This window comes from Rhinoderma darwinii, chromosome 10 (assembly GCF_050947455.1).
Source record: "Rhinoderma darwinii isolate aRhiDar2 chromosome 10, aRhiDar2.hap1, whole genome shotgun sequence".
NCBI lineage: Eukaryota > Metazoa > Chordata > Amphibia > Anura > Rhinodermatidae > Rhinoderma > Rhinoderma darwinii.
In genome coordinates, this window is record NC_134696.1 from 13,604,607 (window position 1) to 13,620,802 (window position 16,196).

At 38.8% G+C, this 16,196-nt stretch overlaps 1 protein-coding gene across 1 annotated transcript; it reads right to left on the bottom strand.

Moving 5' to 3' along the window:
• Window positions 1-9,072: 9,072 nt before the first annotated feature.
• Window positions 9,073-14,345, bottom strand: LOC142662455 (nicotinamide N-methyltransferase-like). The gene is made up of 3 exons (XM_075840660.1): window positions 14,195-14,345; window positions 9,831-10,038; window positions 9,073-9,496 (listed from the first exon to the last, which is right to left on the bottom strand). The coding sequence occupies exons 1-3, from the start codon at window positions 14,343-14,345 to the stop codon at window positions 9,073-9,075; spliced, it is 783 nt and encodes a 260-aa protein (XP_075696775.1).
• Window positions 14,346-16,196: the final 1,851 nt, after the last annotated feature.

Below are 16,196 nucleotides of genomic sequence, written 5' to 3' on the forward strand. Positions count from 1 at the left end.
TATAAAATTTTTTTTTTTCGTGACACATTCCCTTTAAGCCTGATCCGGCTCTGGCCTTATGTTTTCTTAATATGCACAATATCCCTCGTCACTCTCAAATGGTGTCCAGTCATATTATCATAGCGGCTCGTTTGCTCTTAGCTAAGTACTGGAAATTACCCACTCAATACTCCATTCCTGAATTGATTAATCAAGTTAATGTTTCCTTTACTATGGAACGCATGTATGTATGCTTTGAGATACCATAGACTTCCTTACATTCTCACACTATGGGAACCATGGACCAAGTATCTCTCCACCTCCTCACAGGGAGTTCAGCTGATTTCTCTTCTTCCACCTGTAGTTTGACATTTGCAGTACAAGGTGCAGCTATTTAGGTTACTAATTTAGGTTACCAGCTTCATGCCACTTATATTACAACATGCTCTTCATTGTCTAGCATAATTTACCTTTCAGGTAATATTTGTGGTATTGGTGTAACCCTTTGAGTCTGTCACTATAATAATAATAATAATAATAATAATAATATGGGTTTTATTATTTCTTATTCACATGTGTGGGGTTTTTTCTCTATGTATGTGCCCTGGCATCCTCTCAGACATTGTCTTGCCTTCCTCTCAGAATCCTTTATAATTGCATTGTTCTGATATCCTTATATACCAATATGCTATATTTATATAGTAGTATAATAGAGGTGGTCAATGTTCGTTTTGTCATTTTGTATGCTATTTATTGTATGCTTCACTACGATATGTGGACTGGTATTATTATAATACACTATGTGTTCTATATGTTTGAAGGTTCTTGCGTGGACCTTATTGTTGATAAAGTCTGATGTCTTTTTGTTTTTCTTTTCCTGTAATTTTGAAAAGTTAATAAAAATGTAAACTTTAAAAAAAATATATATATTAATGTGGAAAATTTTACAGCCCTCGATTTTTTAAAACTATTCATTACAGATGAACTATTGGAGCTGGTTGTTAACCAAACCAATCTGTATGCTCGCCAATTCTTTGCTGAAAAGCCAACGTCCTCCTATGCAAAGCAGTGGCACCCCACAAATACTGGCGAACTTAAAAAAAATTTGGGGCTCATCCTCAACATGGTTAGTGAAAAAGCCCTCAATCCTGTCATATTGGGCAACAAGCCCCACACATGCCATACCTGTTTTTCCAGCCGTTATGACCAGAAGCCAATGTGAAGTGCTAATGCGTTTCCTTCATTTTAACGACAATCACAATGCCCCCCCCCCCAGTAGCGATCCAGGCCGTGACCGCCTGTATAAAATAAAGCCGCTGATAAAAATTTTGGAGGGATCATTTATGCCGGTGTACAACCCCGAAAAAAACCTAGCGGTGGATGAATCGCTGATGAGTTACAAAGGCGGGCTCTCATTCCACCAGCACATCCCCTCAAAGAGAGCAAAATATGGGGTTAAAATCTACAAGCTCTGTGAGAGCGGTACAGGCTACACATCTGACTTTAGAATCTATGACAGCAAACTCATTTACTTTCACACTGTTTTTGTAGGAAAAAACAAAAGGGAGGGTTGCTTATTGGATAATGTTTCACTGTAAAAATGCAGCAATACTGTATTTTCTGGAAAAACCTATTTTTTTATTTCTTTCCACCTATCAGCTCTGGTGTAAAAAGGCCTCCAAAAGCCAAAATAGACTCCCTCTATGATATTCCCTATAACAGGTCCATATAATAGATTAGACACACATATTTAGTATCAACGTACACGGGAGAAATAGCAGAATGTGGAAAGGTGTCCCTTTTACCAGTATGTCATATGGTGTTTCGAAATGGCTTAAGAAAATTGACACTTATGTAAAAAAAATGCAATTTAAATTTTTTTGGCCCAAGTTTGGACAAATTCTGTAAAAAGTGTGAAGGGTTAAAACAGAAATTGAACGGCTAGAAATAGACTTTAGAGTGTCTAGTTTGTAGAACACAATGTTTTTTTTACCATTATTTATTGGACTTCAAGTCCATTGCCCATACATTAATACCATGGTGTAAAAAAGGAAATTAAGACATTTTAGTGCACAATTGAAAAAAAGGGCACTTGTGTTTTATACTATATTTCTGGTCAAAAAAAATAAACTTCACCTCCAAGTCAGGTGTCCTTATGATCAGGATAAATGAAAAAATATATTTCAATACATTTGTATGATACAATTACTTTTATTTTCAAACTGTTACATTTTAAATGATGAAAAATCTAAATTCTTTTTTTTCTGTCTTTCCACAGCTATAAACAAAAGTAACAAAAATGTTACCTATACATATATACCACAAAAAGGAAGCACCTCATGTCCAAAGAAAACAGTGCAAAATTCACATCGATACATAAAACACATACAGAGATAGGCTGGGTTAACACGACCTATTTTCAGGCGTAAACGAGGCGTTTTACGCCTCGAATTACGCCTGAAAACAAGGCTGAAATACATTGGCAAACATCTGCCCATTCATTTAAATGGGTTTGCCGATGTACTGCGCCGACGACCTGTAATTTTACGCGTCGCTGTCAAAAGACGGCGCGTAAAGTAACAGCATCGTGAAAGAAGTGCAGGACACTTCTTGGGAGGTAATTTGAGCCGTTTTTCATTGATTTACGGCCGTAATTGACGCCTCGCAAAACGCGAGTACGAGCAATTACGTCTGAAATTCAGGAGCTGTTTTCTCCTGAAAACAGCTCCGTAATTTCAGCCGTAATTGTTGATATCGTGTGCACATACACTTATACTGTGTTACATCTGTGAATAGCAAAACTGCGAAAATGGCTCTGGTCAGTAAGGTTTAAAACACCTTTGGTATTGAGGGGTTAAAGACGTGCAAGGAACAGCAAAATATAAAATAGATAATGGGTGAATTTATTAAGACTGGTGTTTTATATGACCAGCTAAATATGAGGAGCGCTGAAATGAAATACGCTTAATTTATTAAGAGGCGCGCGCCATTTAATAAACTAGGTTCATCTCTGGTTGTCCTTGTGCCAGAAATTAAAATCTATTGCAGCTGTGAGCTGGGGAAGATTTGTGCTATAATTCACCCCAGTATATGGCATAAACTATAGTAAATGTGTAAGGCCACTGGAGGCCCCATCCACTTCCACTAAACTCTGAGCATTTTCTTTAAAAAAAAGGCAGAAGTGGCATAAAAATGCAAAAGTCACAATTTTTTTTGCTCAAAACAGAGTTTTTATGTAAATTGCAACTTTATACTTTATAAAACTGACATATTGTATTTAAAAATTCCCCTCATTATATTTAACGTAAACATCTACTCTACTACCATTTTTTATTTTTATTTAAATTGGTCCAAAGATCTGTGCCAAATCATTTGATATTATATCTTTATAGAATTCGGAGATCAGTTTTCCTGTTTTACAGCTGAAAATCTCCTTAACCCCTTAAGGACGCAGCCTAGTTTGGGCCTTAAGGCTCAGAGCCCATTTTTCAAATCTGACATATTTCACTTTATGTAGTAATAACGTCGGAATGCTTAAACCTACCCAAGCGATTCTGAGACTGTTTTCTTGTGACACATTGGGCTTCATGTTCGTGGTAAAATTTGGTCGATATATTCAGTGTTTATTGGTGAAAAATTGCAAAATTTAGAGAAAATTTTGAAAAAATAGCATTTTTCAGAATTTAAATGCATCTGCTTGTAAAACAGGCAGTTATAACACCCAAAATAGTTACTAGTTCACATTTTCCATATGTCTACTTTAGATTGGCATCGTTTTTTGAACATTTTTTAATTTTTCTTGGACGTTACAAGGCTTAGAACATAAACAGCAATATCTCATATTTTTAAGAAAATTTCAAAAGCCTTTTTTTAAGGTACCTCTTGAGTTCTGAAGTGGCTTTGAGGGGCCTATGTATTAGAAACCCTGATAAAACACCCCATTTTAAAAACTAGACCCCTCAAAGTATTCAAAACAGCATTGAGAAAGTTTTTAAACCCTTCAGGCATTTCACAGGAATTAAAGCAAAGTGGAGGTGAAATTTACAAATTTCATTTTTCTTGCTGAATTTCAATTTTATTCATTTTTTTCTGTAACACAGAAGGTTTTACCAGAGAGACACTACTAAATATGTATTGTCCAGATTCTGCAGTTTTTAGAAATGTCCCACATGTGTCTCTAGTGCGCTCGTGGAATAAAACACAAGCCCTAGAAGCAAAGAAGCACCTAGTGCATTTTGAGTCCTCTTTTTTTATTAGAATATATTTTAGTCAGAATGCCAGGTTTGAAGAGGTGTTGAGGTGCCAAAACAGTAGGAATCCCCAAATAGTGACCCCATTTTGGAAACTACACCCCTCAAGGAATTAATTTATGGTTGTTGTTACCATTTTGACCGCACAGTTTTTTCACAGCACGTATTTGAATTGGGCTGTGAAATGAAAAAAATTTAATTTTTTCCAACAAAATGTCATTTGTGATCAAAATTTCTTATTTTCACAGGGAAAAAAATACCCCATTTTGTTGCCCAATTTGTCCTTAGTGCGGCAATACCCCATTTGTGGTGATGAACTGTCGTTTGGGCCCATGGGAGGGCTCAGAAGGAGAGGAGCGCTATATGTTTGTTGGAGTCCAGATTTTGCTGGATTGGTTTTCGGGTGCCATGTCGCATTTGCAGAGCCTCAGAGGTATCAAAGCAATGGAAACCCACCAGAAGTGACCCCATTTTGGAAACTACACCCCTCAAGGAATTCATTTATGGTTGTTGTTAGCATTTTGACTGCACAGTTTTTTCACAGCACCTATTTAAATTGAGCTGTGACATTAAAAAAATGACATTTTTTCCAATAAGATGTAATTTTTGATCAAAATTTCTTATTTTCACAGGGAACAAAATACTCCATTTTGTTGCCCAATTTCTCCTGAGTGCAGCAATACCCCATTTGTGGCGATAAACTGCCGTTTGGGCCCATGGGAGGCCTCAGAAGGGAAGGAGCGCTGTGTGTTCTTTGGAGTACAGATTTTGCTGGTTTGGTTTTCGGGTGCCATGTCGCATTTGCAGAGCCCCAGAGGTATCAAAGCAATGGAAACCCACCAGAAGTGACCCCATTTTGGAAACTACACCCCTCAATGAATTCATTTATGGGTAATGTGACCATTTAGACGCCATAGTTTCTTCACAGAACTTATTTGAATTGGGCTGGGAATAAAAAAAATATATATATTTTTCCAATAATATGTAATTTTAGCTCAAAAATTCTTATTTTCACAAGAAATAAAATACTCCATTTTGTTGCCCAATTTGTCCTGAGTGCGGCAATACCCCATTTTTGGTGATAAACTGCCGTTTCGGCCCATGGGAGGGCTCAGAAGGAAAGGAGCGCTATTTGTTCTTTGGAGTCCAGATTTTGCTAGATTTGTTTTCGGGTGCCATGTCGCATTTGCAGAGCCCCAGAGGTATCAAAGCAATAGAAACCAACCACAAATGACCCCATTTTGGAAACTACACCCCTCAAGGAATTCATTTATGGGTGTTGTGACCATTTTGACCCCATAGTTTTTTAACAGAACTTATTTGAATTGGGCTGGGAATGAAAACAAAATTATTTCTTTCAAATAATATGTAGTTTTGGCTGAAAATTTCTTATTTTCACAAGAAACAAAATATCCCATTCTGTTGCCCAATTTGTGCTGAGTGCATCAGTACCCCATTTGTGGTGATAAACTGCCGTTTGGGCCCATGGCAGGGCTCAGAAGGAAAGGACCACCATTTGGCCTACTGGGGATTTTCTAGTGCGAAGTCATGTATGCAGAAGCCCCTGAGGTACCAGTATAGTTGAAACCCGCAAGAAGTGACCCCGTTTTAGAAACTACACCCTTAAGGCATTCATCTAGAGGGGTAGTGAGCATTTTGACCAGAGACCTACACCCCATAAACTGTAATGTGGGTTCTCCCGGGTATGGCAATACCCTACATGTGGCTGTTATCAGCAGCCTGGGCACACAGCAGGGCCCAGAGGGGAAAGACGAGGGGGGATAAGCTGTGCGGAGTAGATCAGGGTAAGTAAAATTGGGGTAAATTATAAACCAAGGGATGTATGATAAATTTTAAGACACTTTCATACAGAGCTCTTGTTTTTCGGGACACGTGTCACATTGATATATTGTGTCATCCCTTATCGCCCTCTTATAGCAGACTTTGCACCTCTTTTGACTTTTTCCCTTCTTGCCAGTTTGGGGAACTTCTCCTGGAAAGTGTTGCCGCCCTGGTACGATGCGTGTGGCCCCGCTTCCAGAAGTACTGGGTGCCCCCCCTTCTTGGTCCCTAAAGATTAGGTTCTTGATAATCACCACTTGAAATTCCAGGAAAGTTCCCCTCTGGCCTGCACATCGATGTAGCACGTACGCATTGTACAATGCCATCTGTATGATGTGCCCGGCCAGCTTCTTATACCACACCGCATGGCGCTGTAGGACTTCAGGATTTGATCTGACAAGTCCATCCCTCCCATGTACCTATTGTAGTCCAGGATGCAGTCTGGTTTGGGGGTGGCCTTTCCTTCATATATCCTAAACCTGTAGGTATACCCTGATGCACTCTCGCTCAGCTTATACATCTTCACGCCATACCTTGCCCTCTTACCCGGCAGGTACTCGCGGAATTGAACCCTTCCTTTAAAACGTACCAGGGACTCATCAATAGAAATACACGTCTCGGGGGTGAATGCTTGGGAAAACCGGGCACTGAAACGGTCTAATAGGGGTCTCCATTTATACAAATGGTCAAAACTGGGGCCATCTCGGGGTGGGCACGGCTCATTATCAGTATAATGTAAGAAGTGAAGTATTGCCTAATTTATAAATTTTTTTAGGTTACAGTTCAGTTCTGAAGTTGCTTTGAGGGGCCCATATATTAGAAACCCCTATGAAACACCCCATTTTAGAAACTAGACCCCTCAAAGTATTCACAACAGCATTTAGAAAGTTTATGAACCCTTTAGGTGTTTCACAGAAATTTAGAGCAAAGTAGAGGTGACATGTAAATTTTTTTTTATCAGAAAATCCTTTTTATACCATTTTTTTTATAACACAAAAGGTTTTACCAGAAAAACGCAACTTAATATTTATTGCCCAGATTCTGCAATTTTGAGAAATATCCCACATGTGGCCCTAGTGCGGTAATGGACTGAAGCGCCGGCCTCCGAAGCAAAGGAGCACCTAGTGGATTTTGAGGCCTCTTTTTTATTAGGCACCATGTCCGGTTTGAAGAGGTCTTGTGGTGCCAAAACAGTGGAATCCCCCCAAAAGTGACCCCATTTTGGAAACTAGACACCTTGAGGAATTCATTGTAGTTTTCTTGGGGTGCATGCGGCTTTTTGATCAGTTTTTATTCTATTTTTAGGTGGCGTGGAGGCTAAAAAACAGCAATTCTACTATTGTTTTTTTATTCTATTTTTTTACAGCGTTCACCGTGCGCTATAAATGACATATTCATTTTATTCTGTGGGGCGATACGATTACGGCGATACCAGATGTTTATAGCTTTTTTTTATGTCTTATGGCGTTTGCACAATAAATACGTTTTGTAAAAAATCATTCACTTTTTGTGTTACCTTATTCTAAGAGCCAGAACTTTTTTATTTTTCAATCAATAAAGCCGTGCGAGGACTTATTTTTTGCGTAACGATCTGTAGTTTCGATCAGTACCATTTTTAGGTACATGTGACTTTTTGATCTCTTTTTATTCCATTTTTTGGGAGGTGAAGTGACCAAACAATTGTGATTGTGGTACGGTTTATTATTATTTTCTTTTACGGCGTTCACCGTACGGGATAAATAACGAAATAATTTTGTAGTTCAGGCCGTTACGGACACGGCGATACCAATTATGTATAATTTATTTGTTTGTTTATATATTTTTATTAATAATAAATTACTGATAAGGGAAAAAGAGGGATTTTTACTTTTAATACTTTTAAAACTTTTATTTTCTTATTTTTACACATCTTTTTTTAACTTTTTTTTAACTTTATTACTTTGTCCCACTAGGGGACTTGAGGGCAGGAGGCCCTGATCGCTATTCTAATACACTGCACTACATGCGTAGTGCAGTGTATTAGAGCTGTCAGCTACTCACTGACAGCAAGCATAGTGGGTCCTGACGTTGTCAGGACCCACTAGGTTTCCGTCTATGGCATAGCCGGACGCCATTGTTTGGTGTTCGGTTGCCATAGTCACCATCGCCGGCCGCTATCGTGTAGCAGGCCGGCGATGGCAGCTTAATCCCTAAAAAGCCGCGATCTCTATAGAACGCGGCTTTTAAGGGGTTAATCAGCGGGGACACAGCGATCGGTCCCCGCTGTAGGAGCTGTGACAGCTGCTGTACGAGACAGCAGCTGTCACAGCTCCTGTATGTGTCGGGAGGACGGCCGAAACGGCCGTTACACCCGAGACGTACTATTAGGTCATGGAGAGCGAACGATACAGCTACCATGACCTAATAGTACGTCCAGGAGTGGGAAGGGTTTAAAGGGGTTTTCCCAGAATCATTAACTATCCTCTATTTACAGGATTGGTGATAATGTTCTCAAACATTATTTCTAGACAATTATATTGTGCACTAGACTCTAATTTTTTTTAAAAACTAACAAGATTCTCTAAAAATCTCTAAGTAAATGAGATCATAAAGCAAAATCCTTGTGGAATATTATATTGATTTATTTTAAAGCTTGTAAGTTTCTAATAAATCAAGGCCTGTAAAATCTATGGAGCAGGAACCCCCCCCCCCTCAAGTCAAGGACACAAACAGTTAAATGCTCTATGCTTCACTTTATTACCCTATTTATATAAAGCAGATACAAGACAGAAAAACAATGAGAAAGCAACTGATCCCAAGATTTCAGACTCCCATGATGTCCCAGATGAGATTCAGTTTCGGCAATATTATCTTGGACCAGTCCAAGGGAAAATCCCCAAATGGACCAATCAATTATTTTTATGCTATTCTATACTGCACTAAGGAAGATTCTTTTTGATTACTGATCTATTTTTTAGCTTAACATATGAAGTAATGACATGCAGACTTTATAAGTTTCAACCTACTTCTCCTTGTGAGCGGCAATAATTATGACGGCCTTATAGTCAATAAGGTCACTCACAGCCGTTCTCTCCTGGACCTTACAGTAATCAATGATAAAACCTTCTCCAACTAGAGCTTTCCTGATAAAATCCTCATCATATGTGAAAACATGGAACTTGTCTTTTCCGACTGTATAATGTGTTGCACCTAAAGTCCCAATTATTATGAGGTGTCCTCCAGGTTTCAGCAACCTAGAGAACTTCCTCATATTTTCGATGTAATCATCTTGATCTTTGCTGATAATAGCCAGAAGCCAAGCACTAATGACACAATCGGCTGGTGGTAAGACAATCGGCTCTGTCATATTCTCTTTCTCCAGGTCGTATTTCACAACATGTTGAATGGATGATCTCAGTTTTGCTTCCTGGTCCTGACACTGATCACTGGAAAGTAAAACAGACAAGGAAAGTGATTGTCCCATAGTCATCAACATGGTGGCTCAGCACTTAGCACTGGACTATTGACTTGCAATAATAGAGGTAAAGCTTGAAATCATCCAAGACTGTGGCACCAAGTGTCAGACTTATACTGTGACTTTGCAGCATTAACTTGTACAAGAATATGGAACTAAGTGGGTATTAAAAATTTTAAGTTTTAACCTGAGTTTTAACAGAGAAAACCTTTTCCTGGATCCCATCTCCCATTATATTTGTTGTATAAGAAGCAACAATCACATTGACAGTGTTTTTTCTCTTGATATTTGCACAAATACGTTACCTGTTTTCTTCTTTCTTTTGAAGAAGAGGTAATATATGGCCCCAATAAAATGCCCCCGTACGTTCGTCCACCCATCTCTTCAGCTCCATGATGCATCTGTTATTGACCTTCAGCACTATGATGTTTTTGAAAAACTCACTGGCTGAATACAGATGATGAATAACGGAACCAAGACTGAGGTCAATCAAGATGTCTCCATTAATATGACCTGCAGAAAAAAATGTTTGAATATTAAAACATTTAATATGTTACATCTTCATAGATTTTGTGGATAAACAAGGACATATGTCTGTGTCACTTCTAGCAAACGATGTAAACATTGGGTTTCAAATACCAAAAATTTTAAACAGATTAAATAATCGTCAAATGTTCTATAAATCGATGACATCAATGTTTTTTTAGAAGGTGAAGATTGTAACCATCTGAGGTCCTGTAATAAGAGGAAAGAAAAGGAGAAGGGAGGCTCATGGGTCCATAACGAGCAAAATACAAAAGTCTTCAATATAATTTAATCCCTTAAGGACAATTTTGGCCTTGAGGACATAACAATTTTTTTTTATATTTCCCTCTTTGCATCCCGAGCTCATAACTTTTTTATTTTTTATTTGACGTAGCTGTATGAGACTTTTTGTTTTTTTGCGGGACGAGGTGTACCTTATGTAGGTGCAATTTTTTGTACATTTACATTATCGTTTAGTTTATATAAATTTTTATTTTGTCAAAAATTCCGAAAAAAAGCAGTTCTGATGCAGTTTTCATATATCTATATGCCAGTACATTAGCCTGTGTACTGATTGTATACAGGCAGTTGTTAGGGTATACCTCAGTATGCCCTAACAACAGGAAATATGGTCAGACAGTCCTGGGGTCTCTGGACCATGGGTTGTCTGGCCATGCAAGGTATTGACCTCAATCACGTCACAGGGATTTCCTGTGACGCGATTAAAGGGGGATCCTCTTCTCATTTTTTCATTGAATGTCGCAGTCAATTTTGATCGCGGCATTTAAGACGTTAGTTGTTTCTCTTCTCTCCGCCATTAGAGCGGGGTTGCGACTGTGTATTACAGCCATTGCCCCGCTCCGAATCGAACGTCACACTGTGTGTCACACAGGACGAGCATACTCGTCCTAATGCAGCAGCACCTGCCGCTCAGGATGACTATTCTAGACCTGTGTCGGCAACCAGTTAAAGTAATGCTCACCTAATGGGATGGCATATAGGTTACACAATGTGTCCTAAAAAACCAGGGGTGGAGCTGTTCATCTGTTGTGGCTGCCAGGGCCGGCCTTAGGTTGGATGGCACCCTTTGTGGGACTCTCTATTGCTGCCCTCCACAAACCAAAAATTAACCACATGTATAGGTATACATATACTGGAACGTATATATACTGTACATACATAAGGACATATTTAGACATACAGGCAATTATTTATAAACGCAATCAGGAACAAATATACACACATAAAGATACATATTTAAACATACAGACACATATATAAATTTACATATACACATAAGAGGCACTTTTATACATTCACAGATACACATATACACATACAAACACAGAGACCTGCACACATAAAGACCCATATATATGCATACAGGCACATATATACACAGTACAGATAATACAGTAGATGTTACCTGCAGTACTATGTAACACCGCAGATAACACACAGTGATAACTGTCTGAGTACAGATAATGTAGTAGTGTTACCTGCAGTCCTATGTAACACCACAGATTACACAGTGATAACTCTGAGTCCAGATAATGTAGATGTTACCTGCAGTCCTATCACAGATACACACAGTGATTACTCTCTGAGTACAGAAAATGTAGTAGATGTTACTTACAATCCTATGTAACACCACAGATAAAATACAGTGATACTGACACATATGTAGACACACAGGCACAAATATACATGCACATATTGGAACATTTACACATACAAACACAGAGACTTACGATGTAGTCATCTTTATCTTGACTCTGATAACTTGCTGCAGCGAGATGTCACACAACAAAAGCCATTGAAAAGTCATTGAAAAAGTCAAGATAAAGGATCCTGCCACTGTGTATTTAATGCGTTAAAAGTCAAGATAAAGACGGCTACATCTGTATATACATAGACACATAGAAACACACAGACACACATATAGTAACACATAGACGCATATATAGACAAAAACAGTAGAAAAATTCTCCATTAGGCACTTAGCTCATCCCTTGCTCAGAGGATTCTTGCAGGGGCAGCCTGTTTATGGACTTTCCTTCTCTACTCTTGCTGCCTCTACACCTGTCTCCTCCATGTGTGTAACTGGAAGCAGAGTATAGATAGCTCATAAAACGACATGCTCAGTAGCGCCCCCTACATTCAAAGAGGGCTCAATTCCCTGTGCACTCGCACAGGTCGCACACTCCTAAGGCCGGCCCTGGTGGCTGCAACTCATGTATCTAGATGTAGAATACCAAAAGATGAAAAAAAAGCAAATATGGGGGCTCTTGTGTAGTATGTTCTGTATAATGTAAATTAAGAAGAAAGGTGCTAGACCCACCTGGCTGGATTGCATATTCTAAGGCACCACACTGGACACACAGAAACGTTATAAGGTGTCCCAAGGGAAGTTATATGTATGGGGCTTCAACAAAACCATATATGCAGGCTCAGAAGTGCTAGGAGTAGACATTATTATCTTTAAAACATTTTTTAGAAAATTAAATTAACTTTTTAAGGATTTATGAGCTACATTCTGGTTCATTCAGTTTTATTACAGACTCACATCTACAGCTTCACTTACGACTCCAATGGTTTCTGATTTCTAGACCTTTTACTGCCTATACTACATTAATGTGCTCCCTGTTAGCTTTTTTTTCACATATTTTCCTTGATCTACCCCAGGGGTCAGCAACCTATGGCACCGGTGCCACAGTCGGCACTTGGGGCATGGTTTGCTGGCAAACTTCCTTCTCCCAGTGACAAGCACCATTGCGTGCTTGGCAGCGCTGAACACAGCGAGACATAGCGGCAGTTAGTGGGACTTCAATATGTGCTTGGCGGCGGTGATCAAAAGAGAGAGCAGTGCACATAATGCAGCACTGCTCTCTGTCCTGGTGTTCAGGGTTGCCAAGTGCATAGTGAAGCTCTGCTCTCTCCTGGTGATCATCCCCACAAGGACAGAGTTCAATAATTGCTCTGTAAAAGAAAAAGTTAGCAAAAGTTTACAGCTCTACTATGTGCACCCCCCCCCCCAAGCTGGTGTTCAGTAGCTGCGATCCCTCCTGTGTGCAGTTCCGCCTAGCCTGTGTTCAGTAGCTGTGGTCTCTTCTATGTGCCCCCCCAAGCTGGTGTTCAGCAGTCGCTTTCTCTGTGTGAAACGCGCTCAAGCTTGTGATCAGTAGCCGCAGTCTCTCCTATGTGCACCGCCCCTGCTGGTATGCACCACAGATGGATAATTTTTACAAAGAAAGTTAGGGACAAGTGTCACACTGAAATATTGGTTTAATTAACTGTGTAATTAATTTATGATACATACATGGTAACTTTTTGTCTTATATGACGTTTATGTTTGCATGGCACACGGAGTACTTCATCGTTGATTTTTTTTTTTTCATCAGCACGCCATACAAAAAAAGTTGCCTATTCCTGAACCTGATCCTATGCTGACTTTTTGACTCTTTACTATTTGAGTTCTTGTGACATGACTGGACCTGACCCTGTGTAGAATCTCCCAATCAAACAAGTCTGCCGAGCTGTCATTTATGTGCAGTCTGATGTGACAAAGAAAGTGACATCTCCATCCCAATATCACAACAACCTCTAAGTATAAGTATGATGAAAAAATATTGTTTCTGCCATTAATGGTAACCTGAGCAGAAAATGTACAGTATGTTGGTGCATTATTCTTTAGTATGGATATCTGTCATTAAACATCGAACTGTAGATTATAGAGATCAAGTTCTAGTTTATAAAAAAATAGTTAGAAAAGATCAGAAAATAACAGCAGTAAACCACAAATTGGCAGATAACAGCAGATTTAGGTAATTACACCCACAATTAGAATTTTTGAGATGCCCTTCAACATTCGCCAAAAAGTTTTCCAGGGTTCTCGAGGCTAGAGAAGAGAAAACAATGACTATACTGAACCCTGATATCCGATATTCTTCATTATATACAATGATAAGGGCTTTGCTCTGCACCCTGTGTTTTTCCAGTTGCTAAGACTGGGGCAGTATTTTCTGATCTCCCACATCCCAAAAAAACTAATTTGCTCAATTTGTATTAATTTGTTTAAACCAGTTCAAAATAAAAGAATACACATGTCAATGTATCTTAGGAGTAATAAAATCAGGATACATACCCACTGCAAAAACTTCTCTAAGATTTTCAATGGCAAATTTCAAGGTGTCATCTCCAAAGGCCATGTCAGGTTTATCTGAAAAGTAATGCTCCAGACATTGTCTGGTATCAAAGTCATGTACATGATAGAGCTTATGGGGACTGGAATCCATCATCTACTCTTGTATCACAGACGGGGTGACTATCTCTAGACCGGGGCACAAGGTCTTTATATAATTACCAGGATTAAATTTACAAAGTGTGTTACTAAGAATAACTGATCACATGATGACTTATTATCTTCATGAGCCGGTCATGGGAACTTGTGTTATAATAAAGTCACATAGAGAATTAATGATATTTAAAGAAATAAATCTATTTTATTGTTAAAGGAGACAAAAACAAAATATATAAAATTGTCTCTTTGTCAGTCTCCCAACAAGCTGAGAGGATGGAGTCTCCTTATCTATACTGCCATGCTACTGCATAGTAGTGCTATGCTCACAATTCTCTAAGAGTGTAGTCTGGTAATGGGTTATGGGCAGTATGGCTGGGTACTCTGTGCTGTGTTATTAAAACCTCGGTGGCTTGGCGCTCCTTGTAGTCTGGGTGCAGATGGTGTGACTGGGCCGCTCAGCACCTAACGCTGATCGCCAGATACTGCAATGTGTATTGTCTTGTACTGGTCAAATCTGCAGACCTCCTGCTGGATGCTTGAATATGGAGGTAATGTGATTTGTGTACAACTCTTAATAAATTTGGATGCACCATCATACTGGAGCAATTCTACTTTTAGAAACCTATAGTGTACAAAATCAATAAAAAAGCTCTGAAACAAAGAAAAAATCTATAAAAAAATAAAAATAATAATTCAATTAATATTAAATATCAGCCTACAACGTATAATATAACATAAATTATCTATATCAATAATGTCCACTATAACAATATAAAACACAGGGTGTTCATCCTGAATAGAAAGTTCTCTGAGTTTCCTATCGTACTGCTTCACCAGCTCTCATACCCCTGTGTATTCCATTGTCTCTCTCCTGTTTTTGACTGGCCAACCTTCTCCGTATATTGGCGCACTATCCAGAAGTATTCAGCAAAGAGACAAATATATAGTGTAATGGACACAAATGAAACAAATTAATAAAATCCTGGACAAATTCCCTCGGTGAGTATAATCTTCACATATTAAAATGTTACTCTATATTTTATCTACAAGATGTCTTATAAACATACTAACAAATATAGTCCGTATTGCGTACCCTTATAAAACATCAATAACATTCCACCAAACATTCGAAATACCTTATGCGGGACATTTTAAGCTCCTCCCCTGATCTGCCCAGAAATGCCCACAAAACCTTCCAAAAATGCAAATTTTTGGCTCATTTGTAAATGCCCTTCTCCTTTTGAGTTCTGTTTTGTGAGACAATCCCGTGAAAAACTGGACGGTTGGTAGGTATGCCTAAAGAGGCTCTGTCACCAGATTCTCAAATCCCTATCTCCTATTGCATGTGATCGGCGCTGCAATGTAGATAACAGTAAAGTTTTTAGTTTTTTTTAAAAACGTTCATTTTTGGCCAAGTTATGAGCTATTTTATATTTATGCAAATGAGGTTTGAAATGGACAACTGGGCGTTTTTTTTTCGTTATGTCCAACTGGGCGTGTATTGTGTTTTTAACTGGGCATGTTTACGTGTATGACGCTGACCAATCAGTGACCAGTCAGCATCATACACTCATCTCCATTGATTTACACAGCAGCGATGTACAGCCACATACACAGAGATTAACGTTAATCAAGTGTCCTGATAATGAATACACATGAAATCCAGCCTGGACGTCGTGTGTATTCAGAATCCTTACACTTCTGACTCTTTTCTTTGAGATTTCTAGCAAGGGAAACGAAATCTCGCGTGATTACGGAGGTAAACGAGATTTAGTTTCCCTTGCTGCAAATCTCACAGAAAAGATTCAGAAGTGTCAGGATTCTTAATACACATGATCATCCAGCC

Bases quoted from the DNA above. Each gene is read 5' to 3' on its own strand.
- LOC142662455 (XM_075840660.1), bottom strand. From the start codon at position 14,345: ATGGATTCCAGTCCCCATAAGCTCTATCATGTACATGACTTTGATACC. The intron at 10,039-14,194 runs GTATGTATCCTG...TTTTTTCTGCAG, and splicing joins TAGAGAAGTTTTTGCAGTGG to GTCATATTAATGGAGACATC. The intron at 9,497-9,830 runs GTAACGTATTTG...TTTACTTTCCAG, and splicing joins CAAAAGAAAGAAGAAAACAG to TGATCAGTGTCAGGACCAGG.